This window comes from Lampetra planeri, chromosome 3 (assembly GCF_965212315.1).
Source record: "Lampetra planeri chromosome 3, kcLamPlan1.2.h2, whole genome shotgun sequence".
NCBI classification, from domain to species: Eukaryota; Metazoa; Chordata; class Hyperoartia; order Petromyzontiformes; family Petromyzontidae; genus Lampetra; species Lampetra planeri.
In genome coordinates this window covers 13,469,229-13,488,592 of record NC_136109.1, presented here as the reverse complement: position 1 = coordinate 13,488,592, position 19,364 = coordinate 13,469,229, and the positions used below count along the sequence as shown (strand labels likewise).

General features: G+C 41.2%; 1 protein-coding gene across 11 annotated transcripts in view; it reads right to left on the bottom strand.

Annotated features, from left to right (window-relative positions):
- Positions 1-19,364, bottom strand: part of MYO9A (myosin IXA) — a 178,996-nt gene that overhangs the window by 93,126 nt on the left and 66,506 nt on the right. For 10 of the 11 annotated variants that reach the window (XM_078621208.1, XM_078621230.1, XM_078621243.1 and 7 more), the window contains exons 3-9: positions 14,380-14,474; positions 13,524-13,586; positions 11,508-11,607; positions 9,324-9,371; positions 5,352-5,452; positions 4,301-4,427; positions 1,273-1,362 (exon numbers count right to left, since the gene is read on the bottom strand). In XM_078621208.1, coding sequence (XP_078477334.1) covers positions 1,273-1,362; positions 4,301-4,427; positions 5,352-5,452; positions 9,324-9,371; positions 11,508-11,607; positions 13,524-13,586; positions 14,380-14,474 — 624 coding nt within the window. The remainder of the gene's footprint in view (positions 1-1,272; positions 1,363-4,300; positions 4,428-5,351; positions 5,453-9,323; positions 9,372-11,507; positions 11,608-13,523; positions 13,587-14,379; positions 14,475-19,364) is intronic. The other variant, XM_078621219.1, reaches the window with a different exon arrangement.

Genomic DNA, 19,364 nt, shown 5'->3' with positions numbered 1-19,364 from the left:
CTAAGATGGGAAGTGTGTGGGGGTAGGATGGGAAGTGTGTGGGGCTAGGATGGGAAGTGTGGGGGTAGGATGGGCAGTGTGTGGGGGTAGGATGGACAGTGTGTGGGCGTAGGATGGGAAGTGTGCGGGCGTAGGATGGGCAGTGTGTGGGGCTAGGATGGGAAGTGTGCGGGTTAAGGATCGGCAGTGTGTGGGGGTAGGATGGACAGTGTGTGGGCGTAGGATGGGCAGTGCGACCCATCGTTTATACAGTCACGTGCAAGATGTGGTTTGCCAATTGTGAGCACTAAGCGCTGCTACTGCTGACGTTTTTGTTTCAAAATTACAAGCTTTTAAGCCAGTCGTGGAAATTACACAGCCCGATGACCAAAATCAGTCCATCCATGCAACGTGAACTTAATTGTTCTACCTATTCTCACGGAGACAAGTTGCTTGGTCATCGTTATGAATCTCATGGCAGCCGAGTCTCGCTTTCAGTCTCGCGTGAGAATGATGTGAGAACCAGGTCCATACCCTCGGTACGTAGCCACGCAGAACAAGATTTTCTACTCAAATATGTACACGTATTTGCATTTAAGCAGACTTTAAAGAGATGTGCCCCGAACAAAACAGCGGTGGTGAACATTCGTGAATTTAAAACGCTGACCTTGACAAGGGGCTATTCATTTCAATTCGGGTTTCTGCAAAGCGACACTCTCTCCCCTTCCTCCGCAAACACTATTTCGAGAGTTTCAATATTCTCTGCCTATGGGACCAATACCACTAAAGATACATACTGAAAACATATGCAAAGCGCATAGTGAGGCCTTTGCTTTTATCCATGTTCAGCCAAAATAAACCCGATAAGTCATAATTTACATATTTTCGCACAAGTCTTTCCAAGAAAAATCACAAGTTTAAATGGACCACCACCATTGGTCATAACTCATTCAGCGTTCCTCTGCCACAGATTGAACACAGATAAGGTCTAAACATCATCAAACATTGCCGGAGAAACACATGTTAATTCCCAGCCATATGCTACAAAGCTCCTAGCTAAAATCTCCCCACCATCTCCGAGTCTGCTCTCTACCCCCGTATCATTCTCCGGCTGCTTTTCCTGGCTACACCGCAAGCCGAACGTAACAAGGGCTATTTTGAAAATGCTTCCCGTGGGAGCAGTAAAGCAATCAGGAAGTTATGGGCTTGGCAAAATCCCTTGGTGTGCCACTGGCAAATGACCTGCGAAAGTCTGAGGCACTATCTCAAGAACTGCAAAGAGAAACCGCCCACCTCAGTCAGTTTGTACGGCAGGATGAGCTTCTCGCCGGCAGTCATCGTCTTCCTGGTCGTCAGTGCCTCGGTCAGCATCTCTTCCTTGACCTGCAACCAAAGGCAAACAAAGTTATACATGGTCCACAAGGTCCATTAATGTATTAAGTGACTATAATAATAAAGGATTACTGCAAATGGGAAAAAAACTGACATTTGTTGTTGCTCAACGATGATTTCCATATTACATGGTGACACGTGCTCATGTCTGGCAATAGATTGCAAAGGCCAACGGTGATAAGGGCACCGGATATTCCACACGAGGTAAATGGCGGCATGATGTGGCCCTCGCCATATGCAGGTGCGACGCTTCACGTGCGTCAAACATTAAATGCATAAACAACAATCACGTGCGAAGAAGGGCTTATCGCCCGAAACGTCACCTCTTATATATGTTTTCCTTTTAAGGCAATGTTATTGACAAATGTGCTGAGTGTATTCATAAACAGGATGTTTGGATGTATAGTGCATTCAAAACCAGTTAACAGACACTGCGGTGAGACATCCCATGCCAAACAGTAAGCATTTCCTCCCTTCCTCATGTACGTTGAACATCTTTTGTAGCGTACGTAGCCAGACGTGCACATCGGAGGTGTGGGGGGAGGACAACTAAACACAAAAAACTGTTCTAAAAATAGTTTTCAATCTAGATTTAAAAGTGCATAGTTCCAGTGGCTTTCTAGCATCCAAAGGCAGTGTTCCAGATTGCCGCAGAAGGGCATCTGAAAGCGCGCGATGCAAGTGACTCTCTTTGTTCGGTGGCTAGCCAAGAGGCGCTGCGAGGATAGCAGAAGTTTTCGTGATGCTGTCGCAGGAGAGAGGGGGTGTGAGTAAAACTGTCAATGGCCAGGTGACATCTCAAGTGCCCCACAGTGAGCTGTTCAAGCTTGATGTACTTGGGAGTGTAAATAAACCAAAGCGCATGAATTCCTCAATGTACAAGAACTCCCTGCTGGTGAGAAAACCTCAATATTTGTAAAGCTATTATGGGTAAAAAAAAGCAGATCTGTCCATCTTCAATCTCAACTTACACGTGGCAAGTAGTTTGAGTTTGAATCGAGGAAGTGTGGTGGTTCACATGGCCTCAGCAGATAAGTGTACTGTAAAAGCTGACTGAACATGAAAACGCCAAGTACAACCGAAGCTCAAATAATATGTTAAACCTAACAGTTACATTTTACAATTCATTAAAAATGCCTTTAAATATTAAACTCCGTAATAAGTGGTACAATTGTGTTGTGCTGCAGCTTCATCAAAAGGTTATAAGACCTGCATTTCCTAACGTTTTTGCCACAGCCCTATTATACCCACACATTTACACTAATACATTGCTACTCAATAGATTTTCTACAAGTGGATTTTTGTTGTTGCAAATAACCTTCAAGTTTGTGCATATATTTTCCTTTGACCCAACCACAACTACAAACATAGATAGGGAATGGAACGCAGAACATATAATCTACTATAAGGACTGAAATGGCAACATTTTTTTTTAAGTACTAAGAAATAATAAATTAAACAGCATATTCCATATTTCAATCATATTTTGGTTCCACAATATTTTTGGAACATTATGTTAAAAATTAAGAATGTTCCAAAAACGTAAACAATCACAAAGCATTAAAACAATTTGGCATTTCCAAAAAAATTTGATACAATAACACCATTCAAAAATCATAGCTTCATATTTGGTGTTTTTGGCTTTGGTCACACATTGAAATTCTGTGGTAAGAAAGCAAAAGCTCCGTGATCAGCCAATACAAATGTAGACAAAATAAAAGCCGACAAATTAAATTCTTTATGGAGGCACTGGCGTATTAGAGCAACAGGGAAAACCTCACACAGACTCAGAAATAAACTCCTAAAGTGTTATTTTAGCCTGCAATTTATGAAGTTTCGGAATTCATCTGGAGCCTTATTACACCATAAGAGTGCCGAGTCTGACTGCATGAGCAATAATTAAGCGTGAACTCAGGTTCCTAGTTATTTGTTGTGAGTACGTTAATATAGTAATAACCCCTATTTTATAAAAACGCCTTTCATATGGAGGTATCATAAAGTCTCCAAATCTCATAATCCTTTATGAGACTCTGGAATCAAGACAGATTTATAGCAATTCTAAGAAGATCTTCCATTTAGCTTTGAGAGAACCAACATTTTACATGTAAAATCCCTGAGTCTCACTCCATATAACTCAAAAAGTAACCCAGAAGTGGAGGAATGGTAATAGTCCCTTAGTCTTTATACAGATAAAAACCTGTATAAGTTGTTGTTTCCTTTGCAAAGTATGGTTATGGAATGTTTGCAAATCAAAGTTATGGATTTATCATATTTTGTTCACCGTTCAAAATTTTTGCCATGGGTATTAATTATATTTTCCAAAACATTACCATTTTTTCCACAAATTATTGAAGCTCAACACAAAGCATTTTATTCACTTTCAAAAGCCCCTAAGAAGCAGAGGCACATATATCAAGTAACAACTCGGATGTGACATCGTCGGATAATATTCTCAATGTCCTTTGAATGTCGATCTAAGACAAGGACTAAGATCAGCGCTATCTTCAGCAGTGTAAACAAGCAGGTAGTTTACTATAGCTAGCTGGAACTTACAGACGTCAAACATATCGCGGTTAGAGCTGGGCTTTGCTAAATATAACTGCTGAAACATTTTAAATTGAAGGATTGTTGTGTTGTTGATTCTTGATTGTCATGCAATGAGATTTAGACAGACTAACAATCTCAAAATTAAGAACCTAGTTGCCGATGGTGATTTAAAGCAGATCTTAGTGGTGCATTAAACTCAGGTCCCTGGCACAGCCAAACCATCATCCCCTTGAGTCACCCAGCGGCTTTAATAATACTCAATAAGTTAGGCAAGATGCTTAAATTACAGGGTAGCATATAAACACATGTAGCGTAGTCACGCGTGTGGCATTTTGAAAGGGTCAAAGGTTAAATTGTTCACTGTGATAACGGCGGTAAGTACCTGGAGCAGGTTGGAGAGGATGGATAAAACATCTGGCGTGGCAACCTCCACGGCCTCATCCCTGTAGGGCTTCTTCTTGTAAGAGATGTTTCCCAGGTGCAGGATGGCAGATAGCAGCATAAAAATCCTACACAATGCACAGCACAAGAAGGACGCACAGGGTGTGTTCGTGGTACTAACGCTCAAGTTTTTCAAGGTGAAATTTTTTTTTGAAAATAAATGTATGCAAATGGTTATATAATATATAGCAACAATAATTCACAGCACTTTTCTGGATTACGGCCTCCCCATGCTATGTCGGTCATGGACGTTGCTTGAGCATACTTCACCACGACGCTGGTCAGTGCAAGTTAGTAAAGGAAGACATCACTCGCCATCGATGTTAGCCATGGGCAGGAAATGAAGTTGCCGTGTAAACAGTAAACTGCGCAAATCACCACTCCCTATAAATCGTATATATTGGTGTATATTTACTTTTAAGTACAATATATTGCTTGGGAAAACATATTTCACACTTAAAACACTGTATACCTCTTACGTACAGTGCGAAAGAAGTTCAACAGACATACCTACATATTCATCAATTCACAGATTCATATCTACGTATTCTTAATCTAATGATAAACAAATAAAAGTGGAATGCTGACAGTGGTTTGCACACTGCGCTATAAACCCGGAAAACCTGAGTTCAATTCCCAGCCATGGCTAGCATGAGTGGTGAGTCATATCTGAACCATACCTGGTCTGCCTCCTTTCCCCAATCCACAGCAACCAGCATGGTGAAGTATGGTCAAACAAACCCCATACCTGACAATGCATGGGGAGGCCTTCATCTAGCAGTGAATTGAAATGGGGCTGTAAATGTTATTTATATTATTATGTATGCCTCGAAATATGGACTGCGAGCTCTGGATGAATTATTCCAACCCTTACTTATGGGCGTGGAAATATGTATGCATTCTAAGCACTGTGTTAATGTCTTAATGCTGGTGTCTTTATATGTTAATGGAAAGCGAGACAAATTGTGTGCTATTTTAATGATCACTATTACCTTTTTCTCGTAGCAGGCAGAAACCCCACCATCTCCATGGCCAGCTGCAACCTCTTGAAATCATGCTTGAGGTCCTCCCCTTCCGTGAAGCAGCCGTCAGGCTATGATCCACACACAAACACACACCAGTCAGCAATAGCAGACATACAGTCATCAAGCTACTAACAACAACTGCCGTTCACCACTAAGTGACGTCACCATGACACTTGTGCCATGCCAGGTGCACTTTGAGACCACTCAAGTGTCAAAGGCCCGCTGGCAGGAGGCCATGAGTTGATTGAATGAGATGGCTGGCAGATGCACCAACTGTGCTCTCACTGTGCCAACTTTCTACGTTTTAGCCGCCCGGCGCTCCACTCAATGGTGTGAGCGTCGCTTCTCCGCTCTCCGTTGCTGCTGGAGGACCACAGTCTCCAACTCATCAGCAGCATCTTTCACGAAGCTTCTCCACAGAGGCCGATCTTGACACTGCTGGTACCAGTCATCGGCAAATCCAATCAGCTTCATTTTCTTCTGTACCACATCAGTCCGTCTCTTGTCTAGCCCGTGCCGTACCCGTTTAGCCATGTATCGAGCTGATAAGAAGCTGTTTGGGTCGGCTATTATCCACACACACACACCAGTCAACAATAGCTGGTACTCAGCTTTTATCAGTGACTTGCATGTAGATTACATCAATGGCTTCCGTCAGGCATGGACATGACCCAGTGATATTGTTGCATATTTCAACGAGGGGGTTCTTGTGCCATGTTATTATTATTTGGACCAATTCTAGTACAGAAAATGTGCCTAGGTACTTGTTTAATTCAGGTGTAAAAAACTAAAATGTGCAATTAGTTACGTAGAATCTTGATTTGAAGCTTTCGTGACTGCAGAAAACCATACTCTTTGGTTCTTTCGGTAAAGTCACGTAGGTAGGAAAATAATAGATCACTGCTGAAGGTTTTTTATTGCTGTGGTTGTCCCACCTAATGACGATTGCTTGTGTTGCGATCGAAACGTCGTGATCTATTATTTTTCAACCCACGTGACTTTACCAAAAGAACCAAAGAGTATAGTTATGTAGAGACAATGCATCTGACTAGCAAATGATGACGATAAACTGTTAAAAGAATTACATCCTTCATAAACCTGTAGGACTGGTTTTGGCTTCACAGTCAATAACACGGGAAAGATCAGCAGTGAAACGTGGCTCCCCTGGAAACGATTCATTCACAATAACAATGCGCGCTGATCCAGAATTTCTTCTATGACATACTGCAGTTCTTCATTAAACTCAGTTTACTGTTAATATAAATCAATGCACATAATTGTTGTCTATGAGTATCTATAATCAGTCAGCTTTAAATAACATTTCACAATTTTCTCAAGTTCGACATCCAACCATTAGTCGGCACTCTCCTTGATTATTACGACGCAATCCTTACGTGGACATCAGAAAAAAACACCTCAACAAACTACAGCAGCTCTAAAACCAGCTCTCACACACAGTCCTGGGCATCAGCTGCAGCCATATGGCTTCTGTTAAAAACTTTGCACTAGCTCCCTACCAAATCGAGAAAATTATACAAAGTCACCATCCTGTACCACCCGGGCTCTCTTTCAAGGTCTCCCCGGCATACCTCTCCACCCTTCTCACTCCGCTGACCACTGCAATCCGCCGCATCCTACGGAGCATGTCTAAAAAACTGCGAGACGCAGCCCCAGTGACAAGATGTTAAATACCTCGCCTGGTATCTAGGAAGTTGTGGGTTCAATGCCGACCCTGACGCCTGGACATTTTGAGTTTGTATGTTCTCCCCATGGTCACATGGATTTTTCTCCTGGTCCTCCGGTTTTTCCACATGATAAGCCACTTCGTTGAGCTATTATTTGTGGTCAGGTCGATTCTGAAAAAGAGCTATGTAGCTCAGTGGGCCTTACCCGGTAGTATAGTTATTTTTTCTTCGTAGCTACACCAGCAGCCATTTGAAACGGTCTCCCACTGTACGTACACAGCATCCAAGCACCCTCCAGCTTCAAGCAGCGACTCAAGGCCACCTCCTCAGGCCAGCTTATGAGGAACTTTTGAGCTTTGGTTCTGCACAAATTCGAGTTCTCGATCGAACAATGCATCGGATTTGTGAAATATGTGCACAATCCAAATTGTATTCTTTAGGTCTTTCGGTAAAGTCACATGACTTTACCAAAAGACCAAAAGAATATGAATTCCTGCAGTCACGAAAGCTTTAAGTCAAGATTTACTCTAAATTGTGTTTATTATTATTATTATGATAATCTTGCTGCCCTCTCTGTCTACTCTGAAGAAAGGTGAATGAGCGAAACGCCAACATATTCTATTTATTGTTTTTCATTCAAAGGTACTGTTCGTGATTCGTATGGTGGAATTTTTTGTTGTTTAATTCCAGCTGTTAAGTTAACATCGAGCAGTAACATCAAGCGAATGTAAAAAAAAATTATAATTAACACCATTGCCAAAAATCTATTGCAGAACTTTCTGAACTAGAATAAAAGTACCACACTATGAAGGGTGTTAAATGACAAGACTAGTTTTACAAATAACACAAACAGGTAATCTGATCGTTTTGGTTTATAATTCTTCACTTGGACATTGCCTGGAAATATAAATCTTCGGTACCAGTTGCGTCACAACCAACAGAAACTCAGCCACTCGGCAACAGCACCACTGCCACAAATCTGTGACTTCCACGCATGTAGAGGACAATGTAACCAGGGCCAACGAACGGCTACAAGACAACGTAAAACACCAATAGTACATAAGTGTTCCAATTGAGCCCAAATTGGGAGAGGGTGAATTTAATTGTGGAGAGGTACATAGCACTCCCATGCCACCAACATTTCCTGAGCCTCAATACGACATTTCCGTCTGTTTGCTTTGGCTTAAGTTAAAGCCAGATTATGATTTTTCTATATTTATACTGCTAAATCTTGGTATACCTTTAAATGACCTACATTTACTAAAAAATAACGATATGGAATATAGTTTAAGATAATACATGTCAAAAGCTCACCGCTTGCCTGCATGAACATCGTTATCTTTTATTTAATTTCCGGATAAGGTCTGTGATAAATCTACGAACTTAAATATAAGATTTCACAAAGAATTATCACGATAAATCACATACAGTCACATGTATTACAATATCAGGGCTTACATATGTACAAACATTGAACTCCCCCCCCACCCCCCCATGTATTAATTCAATGAACATTCTGAGAAAAGCTCTATCCCTATCTCCTATATCGTTTACGTTCTTGCTGGTTATAATTTAAATACGCACACTTGACATGTAGTTGAACACAAGATGTGGAAACTAAAAGAGACAGGACTGTTCACTTTAATTTTAAAGGCTAGACTGTGTAAGTGCGTTTTCTGCATGCTCAGCAAAGCTAAGAGAACATTCTACCATAAATTCCTAATTCTGGTTCGGCCTATATTAGGTTAAGTTGTACAGTTCCTGGGATTTTTCTACTGCTTCTGTTGCTTTTGTGAAGAAAAAAATACGCACCATATAAGCATTGCGTTCTGTGCCAGAATCAGAAGCAAAGTGCCAAAAACAGTTTACACTACAACAGCCATCCACGGGGGGCTCGCAGCCAACATAAACCTCAGCTGTCTCTTTCAGCAACGCACCCAATTGCCATCAGTTTAATCCCACAAGAGATATTTATTTTTAAATCGCAGTTTTTTTTATATTAATGTTTGTACAACAGGCTAGAGCTGATAAGTGTTGGTTTATCACACCAGGCTTTGTAAACAGTTTCTGTTTACAAATTAAGTGCCTTGTTTTTGGCCTCATTTCAATTGGAAATGTTTTGTGCTCAATGAAAAGTACAACATCTTTACAACACCCGCATTTTAGTCACAAAAACAATCAAATCACATCTGCATTGATAATATGACCTTAATTTTTATCTCCCCCCCCCAAAAAAAGCTCAAAACATACTAACCGTGTCATCATTGTAATAACTCTCCCGTTGCTGAGGTTTCTTACCAACCTTAAATGAAGGCAAAAGCAGCATATTAGTAACCACATGCAAGCAGCAAAGAAGCATTGACAGGAATATTAGGAGCACTGCTGTGCCAATAAAAAAAACATTAATCAAATAGACCAATACAGAATATCTTGAAGCTCTGGCCTATGTGCTACATGGATGTGGAATTGTCCAAGTCTTGTTATATCAAGCAATTAGTCCACTGTGTTTCCTAAATAAAATGTCCCTTGCAAACTATCTGGGTAACTTGCTACATGAGACATTGCATGAAACACGGATTGATACCTTGAAATGAGCGGTTGTTTAAGTGCAAAGTTTCACTGCTTTGTAAAAACTTAAGTGTCAACAATGCTGTACAGTAATCTTGTGTGAATGCGAACACCGCTATCGTTTAAAATAAGGCTACAATACTAAGTGATGACAACTAGAAAAGGGCTGGTTATCTCACAAGACTTGGAACCAATGAACAAATATGGAATGGGATCAGGTTACACAAAGGTTGCTCATGTTAGCAGCTTCTTTATAGTTTAACATTAAGGTTTTCGCGACCAATATCATCCATAATGCAGGATTTATATACTAACCACTATTTTTTTCATATTATTCCACACAAAGTTACACTAAGGTAGTGCTGGAGCTACAAATAGAGGCTGCACGGATGGTGTACTGATTAAAAGTTGTTGATTATTTCCAAATATGCGTCCTCTAGTATGTTCAAAAATATCACACATTCCTTTGGCAAAAACCAAGCCAGCCAATGGCTGTTAAAGTGTATCATGCATAAGAAAATAAATCAATGAAAATATCCCTGAGAATGACATTGTCGCCAAAGTGAAATGGCAGCCTAGAATCACGGTAGAACCACACCAACGCTATAAACATTGTAATGTGAACTCATTACATTCCAATGCATCTGTAGTTACATCCATTTTCTTGGAACGTGAAGGATGGACAACTTGCATCTTTTAAACTGCTGTGCAAAACTATACCTCAGCAGAGTAGTATAGTCAAGACAAAGCGCTTTTGCAGTGAAATTATTTAACAGCAAAGCACATGTAGCAGCATTAGAGGTTTAACAAAACAATCTATAAGGTTTACAAAAATGCAAGGATGGATCTAGAAAATAACGTTACACTTGCTCATGGTTGGTTCTTAAGAAGGCGGCATGTGATATGACTGAGCGCAATGTTCTCCAACAGTTCATATTGCATGGAACATGTTGAAGACTTCAATACGGCATTATACTTCGATTTGTACCGAGTATTCTGCAATCTACATAATCGTATGTATGTAAATTGAACATGTTTTTCACCGTACATAGCTAACAATGCTAATCGTAGGTATAACGATAGGACAACACCTAAACACAAAAAGGAGTCCTAAAGACATGAGTTTTTCCTCGAGATTTAAAAGTGAATAAGCTCCAGTGGCGTCCAAATATAAATCGCCACCAGACTCCATGTTAATGGGCACTCTACAGCAGAAGCGATGAAAGACACCCAGAATGTCAGTCTAGTGTTGGTTATCTTTACAAGGCCACGCATGTGAAGGGTCAGGGTGTAAAATATCCACTCACAGTAAACAGCAGTTTGCTTTAAAGTCTACATTGCTTCGGTGTAATAATTGTTTACTGTTCACAATAAACCAATGCATGTGTTATCTTAGGCAATTGAAGTCTGTGGCACATGCAACCAATATAACTCAAAAGAAACCCAAAAAAAAAGTCTGGAATGGAGAATGAAACCTCAAAGCAAGGTTCTTTACATAACAATAAAAAATGACAGCAGGTGAAAGTCAAGTAATAGAACCATTATTATAATTTAATAATTTAATAGAAGCCATTTTGAAATTTGAACTATGAAATTGTAACATAATGTTCCTACTTTTCAAATATTTACACAGCATTTGAATACTTACCTCACTGCACAAGGCACACTTTAATAACGTGCCGCATTATGACCGACCAGCTGTGTGAAATGAACCATCGTCCGTGCATTCACGGCTCTGTGCGTAGGCTTGCGATTCACTACACTATCTAATAATTCTCACGTTCATACTTTGGACAAGGAACTGGCCCAACAAGAGAGTGCAAATGGCATGGCGGTGTGTGTGTGTGTGTCCTGTCACCACAAGAATCACCTGGTTCAGGTATTGGTACTCCTCTGGCTGTTTGAGTTGGAACTCGTCTTGCTCCTCTTGAGTTGCGCCAGCAAGTAGATAGTAGAAGACATGGTAGTTCCTGCCAATATCACCACCACCACCACCGGCATCATCATCAGCCATTCAGAACACTTGCTATCACATTCTGTCAAACATTATTTCTATAAACAATCTTTTCACGGATCAGTTGAGATCAATTTATCACTGGTGGTCATTCAGGGAGAGGTGATAATTTAGAGATTACCGGGCATTTTTTACATTTTGCCATGACACCAGAATTGTTTCTACTCGACGTTTTGCATATTCTCAAAAAAGGCAGATGATTTATAAATAATGCTCACGCAGTTCCTGCATTAAAACATGCAAATCCTCCAAGAGGACGAAAGATCACTAAACAGGTACCAATAGCCTGACCTGTTGTTGCATTAAGAAACGGGAAGCAAATATACATGCCACCACTAAAAACCACCAATGTTTGACGAGCACTGCCTGCCCATTTGTGTGGGAGACACGGCCAGGGGAGGAGGGTGGGAGGGGTGGTGTGACGTCAGTGTCGCGCACGATGCAGCTCGACGTTATGGGGATGCGGGTGATGTCATCACGCAAATGTGCCCGGTGATGTCACCGCCGTGCCCTTTGGGGGACAACGTTACGCGCTATGACGTCATAGCGCCCTGGATGGAGAAATCGCCACTCCGAAGCCACAGCGTTGTGGGCTTGAGGTACGATGACATCATGACCTAAACATCGCCTCTCAATATAAACGAGAGGGGGTAAACCATCTTACCAGACGGGCCAAGCAATAAAACGCGAAACACAACTTCCGAAAGGATTTTGGCTGCCGCCCGTTTTAATTGGGGCATTTATTTTTCTAATCTTTTGGGGGGGGCGGCCAAAATGTTTGAGAAATTGGGAAAGGCCGCGATTTTCTGTGAATGCCCTCGGTGAGACGAGCAGTTTTGGTGGCGTTGCATGTTTTCCTCCGACGTACCATTTGGGAGATACACAGAGCGTGGCGGACATGGGATATAATTAGTGCAATATATACACAGATGTCCAGTACATACTGCATGATATGATGTATTGCTTTCACCAAAAGAGATGTACCGATAATTTACAAATTGAATACATTAATACTCTAAATGAATTGGGGGAGGGGGCGGTTTTTTCATAAAGAACACTTTAATAATTAATTTGTTGTAAAATACAGATGTGAATATTGATGACCTGTATCAAATTACACCTGTTAAACAAATTTGAGTTTATTACAATGATTTTAAGGTACACTGTTAAAAATAGTAGAAAGCTTTTGTAATGTAATAAATAACATTAGTGTATCTTGCATTTTTTGTATGTTAAACAAAGACAGGATTTTTTTTGTCCAGTTGTCAACATGAATAATATACAGAAAACACAAATATACATTCATGAACGTAATTAACTATTTCGACCAACCCATTTTTCAAAGGCAGACCTCGGATATAAACAAAAATAACCATCAAAATGTGATAAATCTGAAAACGACTAAACTTAAGTGCTACATCCATAAGCTACCCAGTCACCTAGAATAAATCAGCGTTATCAAATTTGGAAGGTAGTAGCAATAGTTGATTGGATTAAAAACTTCCAAAGCATTTACAATCGGAATTAACAACTGATCCAACGTGTGTAATGCAACTTGACAGAGATGACGAGGATGACAGGAGTGGACAAAATGTCGCCATGGTGGTTCACGCAGCAGACACTTCGTTGAAAAATGTCGATTACAAAAACCTAAGCAGTTACTTGTTATCGGTATCAAAACAAATGTGGAACTATATTCTATGTAAATATAAATGTAAACTCACAACACGCAGTAACGTGCTGAGTATATCAGCACATTGGAACGGAGCAATTTACTACAGATGACACAATCACAGCCAACGATGTTTGTGAACAAACTCCAAGCCGGTGGGGGGGGGGCATCTTCATGCTGTAAACACATGAAGGACGTACCTCTCTTTTGTCTCTTGGGAAACGAGCCTCGATTTTTCCAGCAAGTACTTCTCAACAACAGCGCTGATTGACAAGGGTCGGGGAGGGTTGTGGAAGACAAGATCATGTTTTATATCGTCTCAATTTCATATGCTATCAGACACTTGAACTTACACATATAACAAAAAAGGCAAAAACAGACCTATCACTAAAAAGCATGTATGAATGGGAGGCCTGCTGAATGTTATTTTTTCAGAAAACCAAAATTTAATTACTGTACATCAATGTCACAATTGCATTGTTACCCAAATAACCACAATGCATGCAATACATTGCTAAAATATATTGTTCTTTTCAATTAAAGTGAAAGTAGAAGCATGCTCAAATATTACTTGTATCCTTTCACATGAGACCTCGGTAAAAATTTGCCAGACGGTGTCCAGGGACTAAAGTGATTTTTTTTACTCACAGGACCTACAATCTATATGGTGATTTACGTGGTGAATTAACTGGGCCGAGTGCCTGCATTTTATTTATTTTACCTATACATTCTCATTTCATACAATGGCACCAAAACCTTCCGAACAAGCACTGATAGCTAATATATCAAGCGAGGTATTTTATAACTGTACGAACCAGTGGCCAAACAACACCTTAACATGTATTTAAGCTCATGCGCAAACACGTGTAATTCAGCTCATGCGTATATTTAATTTAATGACAAAAAGAAAAGCATTGAATTTAGCCGCAAGGATTAGTAAAATAAATCTCGACATCTTCTAGCAAGGGATGCTTTGCAAGATTGATTACTACATGACGTGTGCATTGATTCAAGAGGTACCGGAATAGGGTACGAGTCTGAGAGGTGTGTACTTACCCTCGCACGATGCCGTTTTCCCAGTAGTTCACTTGTATGAACTTGCCAAATCGGCTGGAGTTGTTATTGTGAGCCGTCTTGGCATTTCCAAACGCCTGTGGCAAACAAACCCAACGGGAGGAAGGAAGATTTATTGAACACTGCGACAAGTGTGCAGATCCGTCTAACAGAACAATGTCAATGGCAACTTTAAATTGCTAAGAAATACAACGTTTCTAAAGAAAGCAACTTGGAAGTTTGAGCAATAGTACTTGCCCTAGCTTCATACCATCGTGCATGTTACATACGATAGTTAATGGCTCATTGATGATATTATTTCGATGCACTTTCACTGCCATTTTCTTCAACAAAAGTCAGACATAAATTGAAAGAATTGGTGGCCTATTGCTGTTATTTAAAATATGATATGTAAAGAACCGAGTGAGGCTTGTATTTCTAAAGCTGCGGAGCTCTGAGAACAAATGGAAACTCCAATTTACATCTAATTAGAGTGTTGACGGTTAGAATTTAACGCAAAATATCAATGCCTTAAACCTAATCTTTCCCATTCAGTAAATGCGAAATATCAGTTGTGGACTACAGTATTTTGATTATCAGATGACCAGGACGGCAAGTCAGATTTTTGATAACCAGCCTTTGCTATGTTCACTTCTGGAAGGAAATATATATTAACCTAGTTATAATGACAAGAGTAGGTCTAATTTTCATCTTATTCCTTCCAAGTCTCTCTCCAGCGTATCAAACAGAACAGTCGACAATAGGTGTTCATCATTAGCAGTTCCTTCTGCGGTGTGTCTATCTATCGGTCTGGTTAGGCCTAATGGTCTTTAAAATCAGTCACATGCAAATTATTGACGGCAGACTAAATATGCCTTACTCAAATTATTTATGTCGCAATGAACTCATTCCTATATATTGATTATCCACCGACTATTTACATTATTAGAACACGCAAGAAGTTGAAGTAATAATAATCATTCTGATACTTTAAACAATAAAAATGTAAGTGGATCACCCACAAGGTGATACGCCAGCTCGTTTTATTTTGGAAATTAAACTACAGGATACAATACAATTAAATGAATGTTTCTAGATAGTGTGCTTTGCATTCGTGGAAACTTTTCAATGAATAAAATCACGTACTCTAACCATGGCAGCTGTACATCACGAACATAACGAACAAAAACTGTCTTCAGTTGCAGCAACGTAAATAAACATTTATTCTCAAGTCGTAGGCTGAAAAATGGCTTTGTGTATTTTAAGCAAACCACCCCCCCCCCCCTCCGAATGCCTATGCTTACTTTAGCTGCCAGTTGAATAGCGAACAAAACACTATTCATGTTCATCTCACTATCATGCCTAGCGGTGGGAGCAGCTCAGGGAGATGCCATTGAGGGCCACGGCGCAGTCGCATTCTATCCAAGGCGAAGAACTTTTCAGAACTTGCCAAAATGAGAAGAAAAAAAAAGACTTGGCCGATCTTCACTCCCTTCTGCCTACGATGCACACAAGCGACCGTTATTGACCCCAACCCAATGTATTCCAAACTTGCGGCTGTGCTCTACGAACTCACAGGCAACAGCTCTTGACTATCGACAGTTTAAAAAAACCACGCGATTTACAATGCTGATAAAAGTTCAACTGTGTTCAGTGGCTAGGTTGGTTTAGGGTCCTAGGAGTGCATGTAAGAAGAGCACTTTGCGCCAGCATTGAGTGGAGAGGACCTTTTGCTTTCACACAGCCACCTGCACGCGCCAGCCCCCATCCACCCACCCGCCAGCCCTCCCTTGAGCGGCAAGAAAACCCATTAATAAGATGCAGTCTGTGGTGGTTCCTGGCAAAGATACCCGGCCATTGAAGGATACCAGGGCAAATTCCAGCGTCACCCCTTCTGGGACATATTTCATTCCTACGGTAAGCTATGTTTTACGTTGAGGAGTGAAATGTGCTTAAATAATTGATGTTATATGAGATTTCACTGGTAAAATATCAGCATTTATTTGCACCCAAAATAAACAAATGATAAACATTTGATAAGACCATGCTGTTATGTTGCTTTATATATAAACGAATTTTTATACAAGCAAGTAAAGTAGAATAAGAAAAACTATTTTGGTCGGGGCGGGGGGGGCAAGACCAAATGATCATATTATTTAAACTAGATCAATGGAATTAACACCACGCTATGCGTACACATTATCAACAGAGGCAGCACACAACCCGCGTCTCACAGGGGTTCTGCTGAAGCAGGCGGAAGCACAGAGCTGGGGGGGGGGGAGCGGGGGAATGGTTTGTGTTCTCCCACGGGTGCTGAAGCCGGGCTCTGGACAAGGCCTACTCCTCCTGTACCCCCCCCCCCACCTTGTGGGGGCACGGCCATCTGTGCAACCACGGATGGCCGTGCCCACGCAAAGCTTCGGCTGCACTTCGGCCTCAACGTTGCAAAATCTCTCACAAGCCAACGTCAGTGAGGGCAAATATTTCATCAGCATCGTGAGAACAAAATGAACTCCCAAGAAATTCTCTCATATGCACGCTCTGGTGAGATAGAACGGCCTCATGTACTGATTTGTAGCCGCTATGCTATAAAAAGTGTGTTAATTTATCCCTTAGAGAGGCATGGAACGGTTCTGCATGTTACCTGAACGATCATATCCAAGAGAAAAACATTAACAAAATAACAAAATAAATGTGTATGAACATTTTCACACTATGTTGACGACCTTTTCACACTATTAGCGAGCACCTACCATGGCCGGCACGACAAATGAAGGGGTGGGTGGCCAGCACCATCCGTCACAGTCATTATCCATCACCTTCTTCATATGTAACCATTGCCATCATCATCGTCTTCATCACCACCCAAAAGAAGGCAATTATGAATCGTACTTCTGCATCATCATTGTCATCATGTATTTCTGCCGACACAGGCCATGAATGTGCTATGACTGGCAAAAATTGGCAGCATTCATTTGTTTGTTGAGAAAGGTGGTATGCGGGGTTCAGGGATATGACAGGCCACCGGTACTCATAACCGGTGAAAACCCACTGAGGGAAGGACCTCCCCGGAGCCTGCTTTGGTCCCCCTCTGAGAGCCCTTGACCGGTTCACAGCGTTTTTGTCGTTGTTGTGCCACACCCTGGCCTGCGCCCCTGCTGCTACCCACTGGGCACTCACATTGAGGATGCGCTTGCTCGTCAGGTCAATGCTGAGTTTGGCATTGTGGGCAGCCACTCTCTTCCACCCACATTGTGGCACTCCCCTTGCATGTGGGCAGAGTTCTACCCGAGACGCCACCATTCCATGACGTGTTGCTACCCCAAGAATGAGAGGCAGCTCATGCAGCAGGGCAGGACACTAGCATCGCTGGCTGAGAATGAAACATTACAATAGTCTCCTGCCGATGGTGATCCAGCGTGCCAACATCGTGTGCAAAGCGATTGGCAGAGGTGTGGACTCGAGTCATGTGACTTGGACTCGAGTCAGACTCGAGTCATGAATTTGATGACTTGCGACTCGACTTGGACTTGCATAACAATGACTTTGTCCCACCTATGAGATGTGGACTCGAGTCATGTGACTTGGACTCGAGTCAGACTCGAGTCATGAATTTGATGACTTGCGACTCGACTTGGACTTGCATAACAATGACTTTGTCCCACCTCTGGCGATTGGTATATTATATCTGGGAACACGGTTCCTACTGAACACCCCCTGGGAGCTAGCACGTTATTTAATTTATTTATGGTACAGGTGGTCAATGGGCAGAGTTCTCATGAGAACAGCACCAAAGGGTGTTGATGGCTGTGAGTGATAACTGTTAACATATCAACTGTCTCAAAAGTCCTAGTATATTCAAGGCATTACACCATGATACGAGTTCGTCTAGCATAGTTTACTCAATATGTCAAAGAAACTCCCCGCTGAATTGAGCATGGGATGGTGCTCATAAATGACAGTCCTGAACAAGGGGGGAAACATTCCGCATTCCTACGGCAAGGGCCAGCTGTGTTTTATCGATCACACAGCATTACAAGGAAACATTATACATGAGCGCATGCATTTCACTGCATTCGCAATCAAGTTCCATCAAATGTATTCAGATTATTGGTGTCTGCAATATTGCAAATTCTCTGGACACTGTGGATGCAGGAATCCAGATGAACAACAAATTTCGAGGATTGAGGAATGTACAGTTCAAATGAATGCTAATGTCCACATGCACACACACACGTGTGTAAATGTAACACAAGAGTCCACAATTGAATGGACGTACATATGGACGCATAATTATGTCAATTGCCTCCGTTGGCAATAATAATGCTCGCGACTGATGCATTCTGATGAGCGAGTGGATAGACCATGAAGGTGACCCCCTTTTTAAAGAGGGCCCCAGGGAATTCAAGTCAACTCTTGTCTACATGAACCACATTTACTTGTACTGCGAATTGATAAACATAAGAATGACCCCCGGTAACGTGTGCTAACGGAGCAATAGATCAGACCGTGATGAATGAAGATTACATGGCAAATTCCAAAAGCAAATATTGAACTTTATGGCCTCGAACATATGAGTATTGTATTTTACAATGCATATTTTTTTCATTGTCCAGGTCTGTTGGTTGATAGCTTTATTATTTGTTTATGCCACATAATGCAATTAGATAGTCTAGTGCAGCTACTGTGTTCATTTTAGTTACAACGGTGGCATTTATGCTCTTTGGTTTTTTTTCGGTAAAGTCACGTAGGGAAAAATAAATAAATATTTTGCCAACTACATTCAATCACGACGTTTCGGGCGCAACACAAGCGTCCTTCAGGTGAAAATTTAATGTAGTTGTTTTCTTTTTTACCTACGTGACTTTACCGAAAAAACCAAAGAGTATGAATCCTTGCAGTCACGAAAGCTTCAAATCTAGAATTAGTAGCATTTATGATTATTTTCTATAGATCCGGTTGGGTGGGGCTGTTGACGGGGCTCATCA